Source organism: Enhydra lutris, unplaced genomic scaffold, assembly GCF_002288905.1.
Source record: "Enhydra lutris kenyoni isolate GAN:26980312 unplaced genomic scaffold, ASM228890v2 scaffoldscaffold13, whole genome shotgun sequence".
Taxonomy (NCBI): Eukaryota; Metazoa; Chordata; class Mammalia; order Carnivora; family Mustelidae; genus Enhydra; species Enhydra lutris.
The window spans coordinates 41,414,447-41,431,756 of NW_019154097.1; the positions used below are offsets into that span (position 1 = coordinate 41,414,447).

The 17,310-nt window shown below is 46.1% G+C and overlaps 1 protein-coding gene across 1 annotated transcript in view; it reads left to right on the forward strand.

Annotated features, from left to right (window-relative positions):
* LOC111146247 (S-adenosyl-L-methionine-dependent tRNA 4-demethylwyosine synthase-like) overlaps positions 1–17,310 on the forward strand; it is a 204,297-nt gene that overhangs the window by 29,418 nt on the left and 157,569 nt on the right. Inside the window, exons 8-9 of the mRNA XM_022501708.1 lie at positions 3,907–4,024; positions 8,411–8,463. Coding sequence (XP_022357416.1) covers positions 3,907–4,024; positions 8,411–8,463 — 171 coding nt within the window. The remainder of the gene's footprint in view (positions 1–3,906; positions 4,025–8,410; positions 8,464–17,310) is intronic.

The window sequence follows — 17,310 nt, forward strand, 5'->3', positions numbered from 1 at the left end:
AAGAGAGAGAAATAGAGAGCACAAGCAGGGGAAGCAGCAGCGGCAGAGGGAGCAGCAGGCTCCCCGCTGAGCAGGGAGCCCAGCGCAAGCTTCATCCCAGGACAGAGCAGGACAGACGCATAAGGGCTGGCACACCCAGGCGCCCCACGGGGTTCCTTTCTTAAAGAAATAGGACCCCACAGAAGTGGGGTTAAATTGCAGCAGGAGGAGTTTTAGTTTCAGTACCCGAAGGAGAGTTTTTAGTATCGAAAGTTGCCAGGTTGGGGCGCCTGGGTGGCTCAGTGGGTTAAGCCGCTGCCTTCGGCTCGGGTCATGATCTCAGAGTCCTGGGATCGAGCCCCGCATCGGGCTCTCTGCTCTCTAGGGGAGCCTGCTTCCTCCTCTCTCTCTACCTGCCTCTCTGCCTGCTTGTGATCTCTCTGTCAAAAAAAAAAAAAAAAAAAAAAGAAAGTTGCCAGGTCTAGAATCCTTATGGAGAGAAGTGAGATGGGCATTTCTCGAGCTAGCAGTAGCTGTGCTCAAGTTTTGAGGCATTCATTTGTTCGGCCAGACATTGGCTGCGAGCCACCCTGGGCCGGCAAGACCCCAGGCTTGAGCCCGCTGACTATATAGGAGAACGACCTCTCTGGAGACCTGGTGACGGCTTCCTGCGTGGCTTGTTGAGGGAGGGAGTCACTGGATGATAAAGCAAGGATCAGTAAAATAAACAGATTTAAACAGATTCTTTTTCCCAGAAGAAATGTCTGTATACTTTGGTAATGAAAATCTTGTTTGTGGCAAAACATCTGTTTGGCACCTGGCTAGGTGGAATTTTACCTTCAAATCTTTAACGGGTGACTTTTTTTTTTTTTTTTTTTGGCTTGTTTATTTCCTAGTTGATAATTGGGATGGTACGCGGTTTCTGGGATGACAGTATGAAAATGAATTAGCTGATATTGTTAGTCTCTTCTTTTTTAAAAAGGAATTAGTACACTTTTGCTCCCAAGATTATGTAAGATAATATAGTCTTGTCTGTCTTTAAAGGACTTTTCACTTAGTTATAGTCATTTTCCTAAATGCCTAGGAAGTTAGCTTATAAGCAGCTTTCTTCTCTGCTTGTCGGGAAGCAGCAGCTTGGAGAGGACGTGCATTTTCTTTCAGGGCAGGTGTGGTGGGTGTGGGGGTTGGAAAGGGATGGAATTACAGGTTGAAACGGGGAGATAGGCTAGCTTTTACAGTTGCCCTGTCCTTCGGAGAGACCAGGGCCTTGTGGATGGACTGAGCCAATCTTTGGGAAGTGAAGCTTCAGAACTGGTCACTCATTGTCCAGTGGGGCGTCTGGGGGAGGGAGGAATCAAGGTTGGCCAGCCGTGGAATTTTCACTGCTTTGGCTTAGGCTGTGTAACCGCCGTACATACACACGTATGTTTGTTACACTATTGTATTCTGGGCGAACAGTGAACAGTGTCCACACCCAGGAGATTAGAATTAGAATTTGAATGGTGCTTTGCCCTTCCCGGGGACTGTTCTGAACCAGGGCCTTTCTTTTCAGAAATAAAGTGTGACTGCTGCGTACGGAAGGCAGGGGACTGAACTGCCACAGAGACAGAGAAGGGTGAATGTTTGTCCTGAATGCTCAAGACCTTTCATCGTGGCCTCTGATTGCTTTCCCATCTAAATTTTGTGTGTAAATGGTTGAAATGCAGTAGCTACACTCATATTTTCTCCTGGACGACTTCTCTAGTAGTGGGACGTGGATCGTCCTCCGTGATCACCGTTTTAGGAGTCTGCATTTCATAGGGTCAGAGTGTGTCTTTTTAACCACAAGTGGGTGTCTCTGGAGCTCTGAGTCCAGCTTTGTATTGATGTGGTCTGTGGGGTAAGCAGACAAGCTGGTGATGTTTTGTGGAGACAGAGGTTTTGGAGAGCAGATACTGCTACCTCCCGGTCCTTCTCGCGTGGTTAGTGGGGAGTTCTAGTAACTTGCCATGCAGTGACCCAGAGACACTGACTCGCTGTCAAGGTCAGCTCATCTTGCTGTACCAACACTTCCTTTTTAAGCTCACATCTTTGCTTTTGGATTGGAAATAGACTTAAAAAAAAAAAAAGCCAGAGGATTCTTTTATTTTTAAATATTGTATTTTTATTTTTATTTTTTTGAGAGAGAGAGAGAGCAAGGAAGAACATGAGAGTAGAGGGCGCAGGGCCAGAGGGAAAGGGACACAGAAGCCCAAGCAGTCTTCGTGCTCAGTGCTGAGCCCAGCGCAGGACTGGATCCCACAACCCTGAGACTGTGACCTGAGCCAAAATCAGGAGTCAGGTGTTGAACCAACTGAGCCACCCAGGTGCCCCTGATTTTAAATGTTTTAAAAGACTAACTGAAACTTCTAAATTTTTTAAATAAAATACCCAGCATTAAATGGATTTTATGATGGATGAGAAAATCATTGATGCTTATTTATAAATTTTTTTCAGCTCTATCTGAAAATGTGTAGTTGAGAACTGTATTAACAGAAGCAAAATTGTTCATTAGCTTTTCATTTGGATTATATTTTGTAACCGGGAATGCTGACTTTAGGACAGGTAGAGCTAACTTGGGTTCATTGTTTCTCATTTAATCCCTTTGAGTCTCCAAAGTACTTTTTCACTGACTTCCAGTTTTGGAGCAAGTCCTTGAAGTAACAAGGAAGGTAGAGAAATCAACTCCAAATTTCTTTGGCTTACAAGCCTTTCTGTTTCTTTCTAAAAAATTTATAATCCGTTTTACATTTTTTGCACAGAAAACTTTGCATGTTCGCAGAAGTAGACAATGATACAGCGAGTCCCCCCGTCAGCTTCAAACACGGACCATCCTCCTGTCTGTCTCAGTTGGCTGTGGATTTCAGTCGCCCTGTGGTCTCTGAGGTGCTTCCACTTTTAGGCAGAAAGGATATTACTCTTGCATTTGCTTACTGGTTGCTAGGGACTGGGCACTGGAAAAGGGTTTGGTGGTGGGGCCGCTGCCAGGGTGAATTATGTTGAATTTCTGCATCTCCTAGTAAGACCTGCTAAGGGTCTCCTCTGACGGGTAACACGGACGTTGTGTGTTTGCTCGGAATTACCGATTGGCATTCCACCATCTTGCGAAAAGACATCGAGAGAATTTAAAATTACGTGTATATGGTAAGATTTAAAAAGAGGAAGAAACGAGTTTAAAGGGTGAAGGTCATCGTGTACTGAGAAGCCACGTACAGAGAATCCACGACAAGCGTGATGTGAGGCTTTACGCGTCGTCAGTGTGCTGCTGAACTTTCTGGGGGCCACAGTCAGACACAGTCAGTCTCGGGTTATCCTTCAGATTTCTTTTTTTCGCTGAAGACACATTTTCCCCGCAGGATCTTCTAGAAGGAGCCATCAGGGCGACAGGTGGAGGAGTAATTTGGTCTCCGACAAATGGCTCAGAGCACTATTTTGACTTGTTTTGGGGCTTTGCAGATATAATAACCAGCATCTTACATCTTCCTGAAGTCTGTTAGCATCAGGCGTAGTGCCTGGTGATTTCTTTCTTTTAATCTTAGCACATCCCTGCTTCCCAGATGCTACCTTCCTCCCTTTTCAGGTGAGGAAATTGAAATTTGGAGAAATGACCGGGTGACTCTCAGCAGCCGTCTGCCCTCAGATCGCTGAGGATGATTAGCAGCCGGATGAGGGGCTGTTGATTTACAGTTGGTGGGTGTGTGTGTGACTTTTTTGGAAAGAAAAAGGAAAAATGAGGCAGGCAGTTCTTCGATCGCCGTCTGACTGGGAACACGGTCACTTTGGAGGAGCCCGGGTCTGGGGGCCGGGGTTTGCAAGGGCCCTGTCCTCGCCGCTGTGTGGTCGTGGGTGCCGTGCTGTTAACTCTCGTGCCCTTGCCCGTGCTGACTTGTTCTTTTAATTTTCATGCAGAGAGAGAAGGAGCAGCAAGAGGAGAAGAGCAGTTTGCTCAGGAGCTCGGGGAAGAACGGCCCCGGCGAACGAAGAGCTATGATAACCCCCGCTCTCCGGGAGGCCCTCACTAAACAAGGTGTGGCTCCTCGGGCGGTGCGGTCCCAGGACGACCCTCGCAGCCTTCTGATTTCATACCTAGAGGAGGAAGCCTAGATTGGGACTGCCACGGGGGAAGAGGGTTAGGAGGTCCTTCTGGGGTCAGCCCAGCAGCTGTGTCACCGCATAACTATCGAGGGACCCCCCTCTTGTTCCCACGGATCACTGGTGTGTGGCCTGCTGGGCCAGCACGTTTCCCCTCTGCCTGGTTTATTGGGTTGTTAGCGTCCGTGTGGCTCAGGTGTGCAGACGGAAGATGCCGTCGCGGGCTTCTTATGTATCGTCGTTTATTAAGTGGAAGTTATTAAATGCAGGAAAAAGCTCGTGTTGCTATGAGGCTGGATTGATTAGAAGTGTTTTCTGTAGCAAATATCTGGGGTTCTGTGGTCATCACTTACTGAGGAGGCTATAGCTTGAGATCAAATAATAGTTTTGATTTCCTGAGGAAGAAAGAGTGGTCAGTTGGGAGTCAGTAGACTGATTTCCTCCCCTCACTCGAGTCTTTCTGTATTTATGGAGAAGCTTTTGTGTAATAGCTGTGGCAATGCAGACAAACATACAGTATCCCCTTCAAGGAGCCATCAGCCTATTAGAGGAGACAGACAGGAATATTCAGGTCATGTGTAAATATCTTTGTATCATGTTTGTGCTTATATATATATTAGGTATGTGTAGTATGCTGTTTAATAAGGATGTTGAGATTATTTACTATTCAGAGTGATTTTATGATAGGTTCAAATCTTTCCTCTAGCTGTCTGTTTTCTACTTGTTTCATGTGTTCTTTGATTTCCTTCTTTCCTGTTTGCTGCCTTCCTTACATTACTTTTTTATGATTTGGTTTTACATCCTTGTTGGCTCATTAGTTACAGCACTGTCTTGTCGTTTGGTGGTGGTTGGCGGTTCTACGCTGTGTCTCTGTATCCTGTCCCAGTGTATCTTTGAGATGATACACCGCTTCCTGGGGGAGAAGCGGCTTCAGGAATAACGTCTCTTGCCCTTGGCCAGCCTCTAAGCAATTGCTACGCATTTTACTTTTACGTGTGTTATAAACCTACACTACACTGTTGTTATTTTGGTTTGAATAGTCAGTCATTGACTCAGTGAAATTAAAATAATTAGTAACAATCTCACATAAATATTTATGTAAGTTTATTAATTAAAATGATTAGGAGCAATCTTACATAACTGACTCAGGGAGGTACCACTCTTGGTGCTTCTCGTTCCCTCGCGTAGATCGGTGTTTGCCCAGCAGCCCTTTCTTCCTGCCTGACGGGCTTCGCTTGGCATTTTGTGTCACGTGGGCTTTTTGGTGATTGATTATTTCAGCTTTTGTGTCTCTGAAAGAGGCTTTATTTTGCCTTCATTTTTGAAGGCTGTTGTTTGATGGGTGTGGAATTGTCTGGACGCCTTTTTCTCTTTTGGCGCCTTCCAGGTGTCAACTTGCGCCCGTTGCCTCTGATGAAGCTTGTGTCCGTCTTTCATTTGTTCCTTTGGATGTGATGTTCTCACCCGTGGGCTGCCTTTAAGATCGTCTCTTAATTACTGATTCTGAGCAATTCAGTTACAATGTGTTTCAACATAGTTTTCTTCATGTTGCTTTTACTTGGGATTTGTTGAGCTTCCTGGTTCTGTGGATTTTATAGTTTTAATCAAATTTGGACAAATTTTGGCCATTATTTCTTCAGATATTTTCCTGTCACTGCCTCCCTCTCCTCTTCCTTGGGGACTTCAGTTTCATGAATCTGACCTATAGCTCACTGATACTCTTTTCATTTAAAATTCTTCTTTCTGTTCCAGCTTTCATTTTCGCATAGCTTCTGTTGCTGTGTCTTCGGGTCTGATGTAGTGATCTTTTTTCTCTGATGTCTGCTCTTCCATTAATGCTATCTAGTGCGTTTTTCAGCTTCCGGGTTTATAGTCTTCATCTGTGGAAGTTGAGTTTGGGTCTTTTTATAGTTTCCATGTCTCTACTTAACTTTTTGAGCCTACAAATTATCATTAACAACTGTTGTACTTCCAACCCCTGTGTCATTTCTGGATCAGTCCAGTTGCTGGGTTGTTTCTTCATTGGTCATTTGCATGCTTGGTAATCTTCGATGGCATCCCAGATCTAATTTTACCTTATTGGTGCTACATATTTTTGTATTCCCATAAACATTCTCAAGCTTAGTTCTAAGATGAAGAGCAGTTACTTGGAAACAGTTTGAACCTTTTCATCTGGCTTTTATGACTTGTCACGTGAGACCACAGCTCACCCACTATTATGGCTAATTACTTCTGATTATCGGGGCGTCAGTGCCTTGTGAATCTTAAGCTTCCGGCTGGTACGACCAGGGACAGTTCCCAGCCAGCTGAGTGCCAGGCGTACCTCTAGGCCTTCCAGGTGATTCTTTCCAATTCTCCATGAGTTTTTCTCTCACTATTGCACTAGGCAGTCCTCAGCTAGATATTTCTGGGAATCCTCTGCAGATTCTTGGGTTGAATCTCTGCATAGCTCTTGACTCTCTGGTACTCCATTCTGCAAACTCTAGCCATGCGGGCTCCCCGGACTCTGGCTTTCATGTCCTCACCTCAGAGAGTACTGAGCTGTTCTCGGATTGCCCCTTCCCGTGGCATGACCTGGAAACTTGCAAGGCGGTAAGCTCTGGGAACGGTAGGGCTCATCTTGTGTGTTTCCCGTCTCCCTATTACTGTCCCTTGTTGCCTGATGTTTCATGTCTTGGAAACTGTTGGTTTCCATTTTTGGAATTCCATTATTTTGTCCCATTTTTGGCATTTCAGGTGGGAGAGTAAATCCTCTGTCACTTGATCTTGGTTAGAACAGAATTGTGCACCATGATTTTTAGCGGCTGCAGACCCTTGGCTTATCTTGGCATGGTGGTCAGCCGCAGGTCTGTCCGTCCTGTACTCTGCGGTTTTCTTCATACCCGTCTAAATGAACATTTTGTGAAACCCTGTGTATCTTGGAAGAGGAGAATACGAAGAACTAACGTAATAGACCGTGATTTTTATGATGATGGTCTCAGGAACATATAATATAGAAATCCAAAAGAAGAACTAGAATTGTCTCCGGGAATCTTTTAAATGCTCGTTCTGAGTCTGAGCTTACTCACTCCGTTGGACTCAGTTCTGTCTTCAGATAGATATGGAGAGCCTTATTGATGTGTGGGATGTTTACGTGCAGGTGGAAGAGGGTAAAAGATAAAGCCATGTAATATTGCCGCTAGAGACTTGTAATCCACATTGACATTGTTCCGTGAATCACCACCCTGTGAACATGGGTGTTTAACCAGCCACGGAGCCACTTATGCCACCATCCAGACTAGATTTCTCCTTTTGCCTATTCGTCTGCAAGTCAAGAGTCTTTTGTGTAAGAGACTCCTAAGTGTGGCTTGTTGCTTGAAGCCTTGTGAGAAACTTTATTAAATGCTTCCTGAAATCAGAATGTTCTACTTGTTTGCTCTTCTGGTCCATTACACAAGGAAATGTGATCACTTTGGCATGGCTTTTCCACGCTTTTTATGTCTTCCGTGGCTCACGAATTCTAAATGCCGGGTTATGGAGTCGTGCTGAGCATTCATGTTAGGTTATGGGTCCTGGAATTTTATCTTCCACTTCTTGGGGCAGTGTTTCCTTATTTCGGTCTTCTTTTGGCTGTCTGATTCTTCATCTTTTTTCAAAGATTACGGTTGCAAGTTCCCCAGTCTGTTGTTCTTGCTTTTGCTTTACGGCCCAGCATGTGTTTTTTGTATTTTTTTTTTTTTTAAGATTTTATTTATTTGTTTGACAGAGAGAGACCACAAGTAGGCAGAGAGGCAGGCGGAGAGGGAGAGAGGGAAGCAGGCTCCCTGCTGAGCCGAGAGCCTGAAGTGGGACTCGATCCTAGGACCCTGGGATCATGACCTGAGCCGAAGGCAGAGGCTTAAGCCACTGAGCCACCCAGGCGCCCCTTGTATTTGTTTTTAAGAAAGTTTCCCTGAGTCCTCCAAAAGCACGTGCATTCTGTAGGTGTCGCGTGTAGCACTCTGTGTTCTTTGTCACCTTTACTGTGTTGTTTAGGTCTTAGAACTCAAGTGAGTTTTTGTCTGTGGGATCTCTTAGATACTGAAAGGTGTGAAAAGTTTCTGTGATTTTGGATTGGCCTCTTGTTTCCTTATGTATTTCTAGTTTGTGTTATTAGATGCACATACCTTTTAAGGTATTTGATCATCCTGGTGAAGTAAACCTTTAAGCCTGTGTTTTGCCACTGGATTGTTGCCTGCCGTCATTTAAGGAAAGAAAAATGATTTTGTTACAGTTTTTTAATCACCTTTTAATATGAGGCTTTGAACCAATTCAATGTTGTGTTCTTTGTTTTTCTGTTTAGGGTATCAGTTGATTGGGAGCCACTCCGGGGTGAAGCTTTGTAGGTGGACAAAGGTATTTATTTTTATTTAAATGTTATTTCTGTTTCATGCAACTTTTGTATGGATATGATGCGCAGCCAATGAATTTTACCATTTTAAAGAATGATTTACGTTTAATGTAATGATTTTGAACAAATTTGCTAAACGAGTTCAGCTCATATTGATGGATGTTAAAAAAAAACCCTTCTCCACCACCCAAATTAAGATACATACCGGCCATGTTCCTCACCCTGGTAAGTTCACCGTGTCCGTATCTAGCCAGCAGCGCCCCCCACAGCCAGGAACAGTTGTTCTAGTTGCTGTCGCTAGTTTAGTTTTGCCTGTTCTAGAATTTCATACGAATGGAATCATAATGTGCATTTTTTGGCAAGTGGATTCTTAAACTCAACATAAGGTTTCTGAGGGTCGTCCGTGTTGTAGTACATGTCAGTAATTTACCTGTTTTTATTGCTGAGTACCATTCAATAATGTGGAAGCACCACAGTGTCTAATCTGTTGAAAGGCAGTGGCTTGCTCTCAGTGTTCGGCTATTACGACTAAAACTGCCATGAACCTTCTTATACAACACTTTGTTATGAACATATATTTCGGTTTCCTTTGGGTCCACATCCCAAAGTGGGAACTGCTAGGCCGTAGGGTCGGTATATATTTTACCTTCATAAGAAACCCAGTCTATTTTCAGTGTGGCTCTACTGTTTCGTACTTGGATTGGCAATTTCTGAAAGTTCCAGTTGGAACATGGTCTCACCAGCCTGTGATATTGAAAGTCTTTTTACTTTTAGCCATTCTGGTGAGTGTAAAGTGCTGTCGTTGTGGCTTTAATTGGCATGTTGCAGATGACTGCTGGTGATGAAGTTTGCCTTTTTTCATGTGCACATGGGCTCTTCTATTTGTGAAGTGTCTGTTGTCCAAATTAGGTTGTTTAACATCATATTTTTGATTTGTAGGAGTCCTTCCTGTTGTGGAAATGAGTCATTTCCCCCAATATGCATTGTGAACATTTTCTCCTAATCTGCGGCTCCCTTTTTACATTTCCCAAATGGTATCTTTTGAAGTCTTAAATTTGAATAAAGTCCAATTTGTCTTTTTTTTAATGGTTAGTGCATTTTGTTTCTTTTAGTTTTTTGTTTGTTTAGTGTTTTTTATATATTAAGGAATCTTTGCCAACTTCAAAGTCATAAAGATATTGTGTCTTTTTTTTTGTGTGTGGAAGCTTCATATATAATTTAAACTATGGGGTGCCTGGGTGGCTCAGTGGGTTAAAGCCTCTGCCTTTGGCTCAGGTCATGATCCCAGGGTCCTGGGATCGAGCCCCGCATCGGGCTCTCTGCTCGGTGGGGAGCCTGCTTCCTCCTCTCTCTCTGCCTGCCTCTCTGCATACCTGTGAAATCTCTCTCTCTGTGTCAAATAAATAAATAAATAATCCTTTAAAAAAAATAATTTAAACTATGTTTTAGGTCTTTGATTTCACCTCGAATTGATTTTTATGAGTGGTGTGGGACAAAGGTCAAGACTTACTCCTTTACCTGCCCCCATGAGGATATTGAAAAGAATTTCCTTTAACCATTGCATTACTTTAGGCCTTTGTAAAATATTAGTCATTGTCTATGGGTAGTCCCATTTCTGGGCTCCTTATTCTGGTCATTGGTGTCTTTGTCTATCCTTTTGCCAACACCACATTGTCTTAATAACTGTGGCTTTGTAATAAGTCTGAAATTACACAGTGTAAGTTCTCTGTCCTTTTTTTTTTTTTTTTTTTAAATTTCCAATATAGTTTCCACCCCTCTGGTTCTTTTGCGTTTCCATATAAATTCTAGAATCACCCTGTGAATTTCTGTTGTATGCATTTATTCTGTCTCCTCAGATTCTGTATTTGTCGCTTTGGCATCCATTCATCACAGGGCCAGTTAGATTAACTATATTTTCTTATTTCGTGTATCCTCGATGCTCCGGCTTTTGGGGGCCTTACAGACCTGGGGAGAACTGTCCCTCCCAGGGCCAGCTAATTCCTAAAGATAACAACAGCCTGCCTGAAGTATGCCTTTCATGTGCAAATCACCCAATCCGGAATCTTCAGCCTTCGGGTACCTCCTTATCTAACCCACACACCAGGCCCTTATTCTCCCTGTGCTGCATTATCCCAGGGCCAGGTACAGGACTAGAGACAGCGCTACAGCCTGAATCACTCCAGTAAGCCAGTCCTGCATTGTTCACTCTGTCCTGGCTTGCCTTTCCTGCAGAAACCCCAATAAAAGTTCTGGCCGAGGCTTTCCCCTCGCTCCGCTCTCTGCCTCCTGGGCAAACCTGCTGCTTCTCTGTCACCCTGTGTGGTGTGGGTGCCCCCCTTGTCTTGAGAGCTGTAAGTAGTGTCTTCTTTCGTTGGCATTGGCTCTCCAGGTTGGCTGGCACTCAGTCACTTCCATAAATTCAACCCATGGGTCCAAGTAAGATGACATTTTTAAACAGCTTTATTAAAATATAATTTACCTATCATACAGCTCCCGCATTTAAAGTGCACAGCTGAATGGGTTTTAGTATATTCACGGGGCTGTGCAAATATTATCACGGTCTGACTTCAGAACATTTTTGTCCCCCTCTGAAAGAACTCATGCACCCAGTAACCGTCCGTCTTCATTCTCCCTTCTCCTCCCAGCCCTGAAGCCCCATTAATCTCCTTACTATCTTCATAAATTCCCCTCACCTGGACGTTCGCACATTATGTGGCCTTCTCTGTCCGGCTTCTCCCATTTAGCATCCTGTTTTCAAGGGGCATGCGTGTGATAATATATATCGGTATTCCGTTCCTTTTTATGGCCAGTAATAGTCTGTGTATAGCTATAGCCCATTTTGGTGTTGTCCGTCCTTGGTGGACATTTGGTTTGCTTCCACTTTTTGGATTTTATGAATGATGCTTCTGTGAACATCATTATATGTACAAGTTTTTATGTGGATGTGTTTTTTTGTGCTTTGGTTATATACCTATGAGTGGAATTTGTGGGTCATGGTTACTATGTTTAAATTGTTTGAGGGACTGCAAAACTGTTTTCCAAAGTGGCTGTACCATTATATTTTATATTCCCACCGGCATTGTACAAGAGTCCCAGTTTCTCCACAACCTGCTAACGTTTGTTCTTTTCCCTCTTTTTGATTATAGTCATCCTCGTGGGTGTGAAGTTGTTATCCCACAGTGATTTTGATTTGCATTTGCTTTTCCCTTAATGACAAAAGTTGTTGACTCTGTTTATGTGTACTTATTGGACATTTGGGAATCTTCTTTGGAGAAATGTCTATTTGGATCCCTGACCATTTTAACGTTAGGTTCTTTGCCTTTGTATTGTTGGGCTGTAAGAGTCGTTTATGTCTTCTGGATGCTAGTTCTTTTTTTTTTTTTTTTTCCCTAAGATTTTATTTTGTTTGAGAGAAAGCGAGAGAGAGTGTGAGAGTATGACCAGGGGAAGGGCAGAGGGGAGCCGACTCTCCACCGTGCAGGGAGCCTGATGCGTGCTGGGCTTCATCCCAGGACCCTGGAATCATGGACCTGATCTGAAGGTGGTCACCTAACCGACTGAGCCACCCAGGTGCCCCAGGATACTAGTTCTTCATCGCATGTATGGTTTAACTCTCCCACTGCTGTTGGCGGCCGCGTCGCCAGGGGTAGAGTTGCTGTAGGCCTCTGGTAGCTGGGCTTCCGGTGTCGTGGGACCGCCACTTCCGTCTTCCAGGCCTTCTCTCAACCTGGCTTGTCCCTATAAAGAGTATTGCCCACAAAGATCTATGCTTGCAGTTTTGGTTAGCCCACACCTGGCCGTTTTGAGTAAAACCAGACTTTCTTCTCCAGGCATGCTTGGCTTTTTATGTTCTCTATTCCTGTTCTTAAACATTTCTACCCTCAGTTCTCACTACTGCCTCCTGATGTCTGTCTTTTACTTTGCATTTTTGTGTGTCCCGTCCTTCGTGACTCCTGCCTCATCTTGTACCTGGCGAGGAAGCAACCTTTTGTCTTCACCTTTCTCCCAGAAGGGCCCTGCCCTCGATGTCATAGTCCGCATTTGACCTTTGCTTGGCGCCTCCGTGCGTTGATGGCCCTCCTTAATAAGGAGCCTGCTGCCCCAGCCCCCGTTGTTTTCGGGATATTGTATCTTCTCAGCATTCCTCCGTGCGGTTTTTAGTGCTGTCTGCTCCTTAGTCCTGTTGCTACTGCCAAGAATATTTGAGAAACTCTTCTACCTTTTTTCACTGCTGCTTTTCTGCCTTCACCCGTAGGGGCACGAACATTCTGGTGACGCTGCGACACTCTCTGTCATTCAGCGTATTCTTGTGCTCAACTGTCTTTTTTCCTTTTTTAAACCCTTTTAACATCCAGTCTTTGTCTCTTCCAATCCAGTGATTTTCAGCAATGTCAGACTCAGTGCCTTCTGCTTATAACCAGTGTTTTGTAATTCCCTTTTACTATTCTAGATTAAATTCACAGATTTACAAATATAATTTCACGTACATAATTGAAAAAGTCAGTGTTCTCTTCTAGCTGTGATGTAAGGACAGAGAAAAGGAAGTACTTTATATTAAAATAGTTTATATTTCTTACAAGATGCTTAGGCACTACTTTGTTAGAAGGCATAGTAAAATAGGAGCTACTTCTACCTGCTTATAATGGACAAATTTATAGTGAAGAGAGATAAACAGAAGTTATTCTGTATAAGAGGTAATAGCAGCCAGAATTATTTAGGTGTAATAACAGAAGGAGGAAAATAACCCTAATCGAGATAGGGCTACATACCCATCAATTGTAGACTATCAAATTAGAAAAATGAAAAATGTAGATGTACTTGTAAATGAGTGGTATCCCATTTGTGAGTGTTGAGAAAGAAAAATCTTCTATGTTGTCATTTGGGAGGAGTGGAGACAAATTGTCATAGAAGATTCCTGCCTTGAAATTCCACATCTTGTTGAGAGCCACAGTCTGTGTCCAATTTGTAACAAAATCCTTTAAGTGTCAGTAGGAACAGAGGATGAGTTGGGAGCAGAAAATGTAGTAAGAGTGGCCGAGGAAACTGTGCTGGACCTCTGGTGACAGGCTCAGAGTAAGATTTTAAAATGGCAGGCACCCCCCCCCCCCAATAAGTTTAATTTCAAATAATTATTGCAAGATAGATACCTGTCCCTGTGCCATAAAAACTAACAATGTGTAAGATGACTGTCATAATTTTAAAACAGCTTTGATTCGTGAGAATCCTGCATATGACGTGTCTGTTATTTAATATTTGGTGCTAAGTCTACCAAGATCATCTTGGTCTCTCCTGTAATGTATCTGTAGGTGACACCTACAGGTAACACAGATGCGGGTGTTTTGCTGGTGACTTAAATATTAGAAAACTGCATTATTTTCTATGCCACGGTTTTTCAAAATGGTGAAATTTCTTGGAGAAAGTTTTGCATAAAAGAGAGTGTTCTCTTTTTTCCTTTTTTCCGATTTTATTTACTTGTCAGAGAGAGAAGGTGCAAGTAGTGGGGGCAGCAGCAGAGGAGAGGCAGACCCCGCTGAGCAGGGCGCCCGATGCGGGGCTCGATCCCGGGACCCTGGGGTCACGACCTGAGCTGAAGGCAGCCGCTCAACTGAGCCACCCACGTGTTCCAAGAGTGGGTTTTTTTTTTTTTTAAATTTTTAAAAAATTTACATGGTAGCTGCGTTCCTGGAAAATTCAGTGTATGTTAAAATTGTACAGAAAATATTTTATTAGCAAAATGAAGTTGGAATCTAGGTTCAGATAATTATGATCAGATTTTTCACAGTTATGGAGTCTGGTGAGTCCTTTGAAAGGAAGTAGAACCCCCTTTTCTATGCGGTTTACCCTGAGCAGCGGCTCCGCTTGCCCGTTGCTAGTGCCTCCCAAACGCGTGGGTGACGGCGCTGTTTCCGCGTTTCCTCACCCCCATCAGGCGGCGCTGGCTCTGCTGAGAACCTCTGTCCCAGGGCATTTTCACGGCTACCCTCCCAGGTTCAGGTTTTCTCCAGCACTGACTGCATCTAGTTTTTTTCTCCTCTAGTAGCAGCTTCCAGGGGCCCTCCTGCTCTGCCTTGCCCGTCCGCTTACCTGACATTAACCAGGCTGGTGTCCGGAGCGGGCTTCTCTTCTAGCTGCCCCCTTCTCGGGGGTTATGGTTGCTCTCTTACCAATCCGGGTGTGTAACGGGCATCTTGAACTTAGCATATCAGATACTGAATTCTGATTCTCACCCCCGACTCAGTTTCCCTCAGTCTTTACTGTCAGTTAATGGCGGTTCTATCGTTTGCTCGGGTCGGAAACGGGGGGTCATTTTTCCTCCCCTGTTTTTCCCCCGTCCCACTTCTCATCCCCAAGCACATTTCCTTTTCGGATATATCCGGAATGTGAATGCTTTTCACCGCTCATACTGCTCTGCCTTGGTGCGAGCCGCTGTCCTGGGTTCCTTATACTATTTCAGGGATGTTAGTGCCCTTCCTGGTTTCACTCTCGTCTGTTCCCAGATAGATCAGATCCTGTCACTTTTTACTCAGAATTTCCAGGGGTTCCCATCTCCCTCACAATAAAAGCCCGAGTCCTTCCCGTGGCCTCCCACGCCCCGTGCGATCCGGTCTTCAGAGCTTCAGTCCCGCCACGCTCGCCTCCCCACAGTCCCCTGAACGCACGGAGCTGGGGCTCCTCCCGGCTCCTCCCAGCTCCTCCCGGCTCTGCTCTCGGGCTGCGCCCCTAGATCTCGGCTCGGAGAGCTTGTCAGAGAGGCCTGTGCTGCTTGCAGTTCCCCGGAGCGCTCCCTGCCATTTGCTAGGTTGAACCTTTGTTCACGAGCCTTCTCCCCGCTCGTCCTCGCAGCCCCCCCAACCTGCGAGTCTGTTTTTCTTTCCGATAGCGGGAGTGGAGCCTGGTGTGTGATAGTTGCGTGGTTGACGTTTGTTAGATCAGAGGGTGGTAGAGTAAAGCCCTGAAGCCGAGAAGGATCCTACTTCGTATCGTTTTGACCCACTTGCTCAACCTTTTCCTTCTCTTGTAACCTTGTGCACGGTGGGCCGATGCTCTCCCCGGTGCTCTCCACCCGCCGGATCTTGCCCGTCTGTGTTGGTCAGGAAAACGGACCCGCCCTGGGGATTGTAGTGAGAACAGATTTAATAAAGGAAATGAACTAAATGCTTACAGAACCATTCAGAGGCCTGTGAGGGTGAAGGTCAGAGAGAATTGCTTCTGGCTTTGAGGAAGTCGGAAGGCGCTGGCCTCAGAGGACACTGCTTGTGACCTGAGCGCCGCAGCACTGAAGCGAATGTTCCCGGGAGCCTGCTGGGGAGCCACTGCAGGCTTGATGTGTGCGGTCTGCCCTCGTGCCTGCCTGCCAGCGGCTGCCAGAGAGGAGGCATAGTCCCTCCTTCTTGTCTTCTGAATCTTGCGTAAGTGCGTCTCCTTGGTGGGTTCCTTCAGACCAGGGAGTCCGAGAAGTGTGGTGCGGGGCTGCTGGCCCCTGCCTGCTCTCTCCAACAGTAACACGAACAGAACATTGACTTCCGCCTGGTGTGTTGCGAAGCTGCTGCTCCTGCGAGGGAGGCTGCGTTCGTTCACCTGCTCCTCGAGAAGGGGGAGCACCGTTTCGAGATCTGGGACCTGAGGATGCAATTACAAGGCTACCTGTTGCCGCCCTGTCTTCTGGAAGTAGCTGGAGGAGTGGGGGAGGCTAGTCTGCCTAGATACAACCGTCCTTGTTGGCACCTGCTCACCCATTGTGGTTGGTAGTTATAATTTTCTCCTTCGACTGGGCTGGTCGCATTTCCCTTGTGCTCAGCGAATGCCCCAGAGGCTGCTTCCTGACCAAGTGGGGGTCCAGTGTGCCGGGGAAGCGTTTGGGCCGGCCGTTGCCCCTCCTGCTCTCTTCTCTTAACTTTTACCTGTTGTCCATGGCTCCCAAGAGATGCCCCAGAGATCCCCTTGGTTCCTGACAGAACTTGTTCATGTGGCGCGAGGACCTCAAAGGAGCTGGGTCGTTGTGTGAACTTTTAAAACCTGGGGCAAATGGGGCGCCTGGGTGGCTCAGTGGGTTAAAGCCTCTGCCTTTAGCCCAGGTCATGGTCCCAGGGTCCTGGGATCGAGCCCCGCATCGGGTTCTCTGCTCGGCGGGGAGCCTGCTTCCTCCAATCTCTCTCTCTGCCTACTTGTGATTTCTGTCTGTCAAATAAATAAATAAATCTAAAAAAAAAAACAAAAAACCAAACCTGGGGCGAGTGTGCTCTTCCGTCTTACCTGCAAGCTAACAATTGAGCCTGGCAGACGACCCTTGGGTCAAGGCAAAGCACAGCGGCAGCTCGAACGTCACGTTGGTGTTGGTTCCCTTGTTCCCCAGATGCCGTGAGGGTGACGTGGAAGTGGGCCCAGGTGAATGCGGGGTGCACAGTGGATTCGCTAGGACTGAGGAACCCCGAGTTAGGAAACCCCCAGCGCCCCGAGAGCGTTGTTTGCAAACCCGCCCACCCCTTAGCTGGGGGTAGACACTGATTTATTGCCCCGGACAGGAACCAACTCTGCCTTCCGCCCTGGGAGATGCCGGTCTTCCAAGGCTGTTTGCCCTACAGACGTCCTTGCAAACAGCCTGGAACGCGAGCCGGTGGGGGAGCTGCGGGACCGGCGGGCGGTGCCGGCCGGCGCTCCTCTGGGGTCCGGTGGCGGCGTTCTGCCCCGGGAACCGGTGAGCCGCCGTCCGCGTCCGCGGGGTGTGAGCGGTGGAGCGAGTGGGTCCTGGGGAGCAGGGAGAGGGGACACAGCTGCACCCACCTCAGTAGCTGTCCCGGCGACTGAGAGCCTTCAGGGCCTCCTCCGCGCCGCTGGTCCCGCTGGCTCCGTAT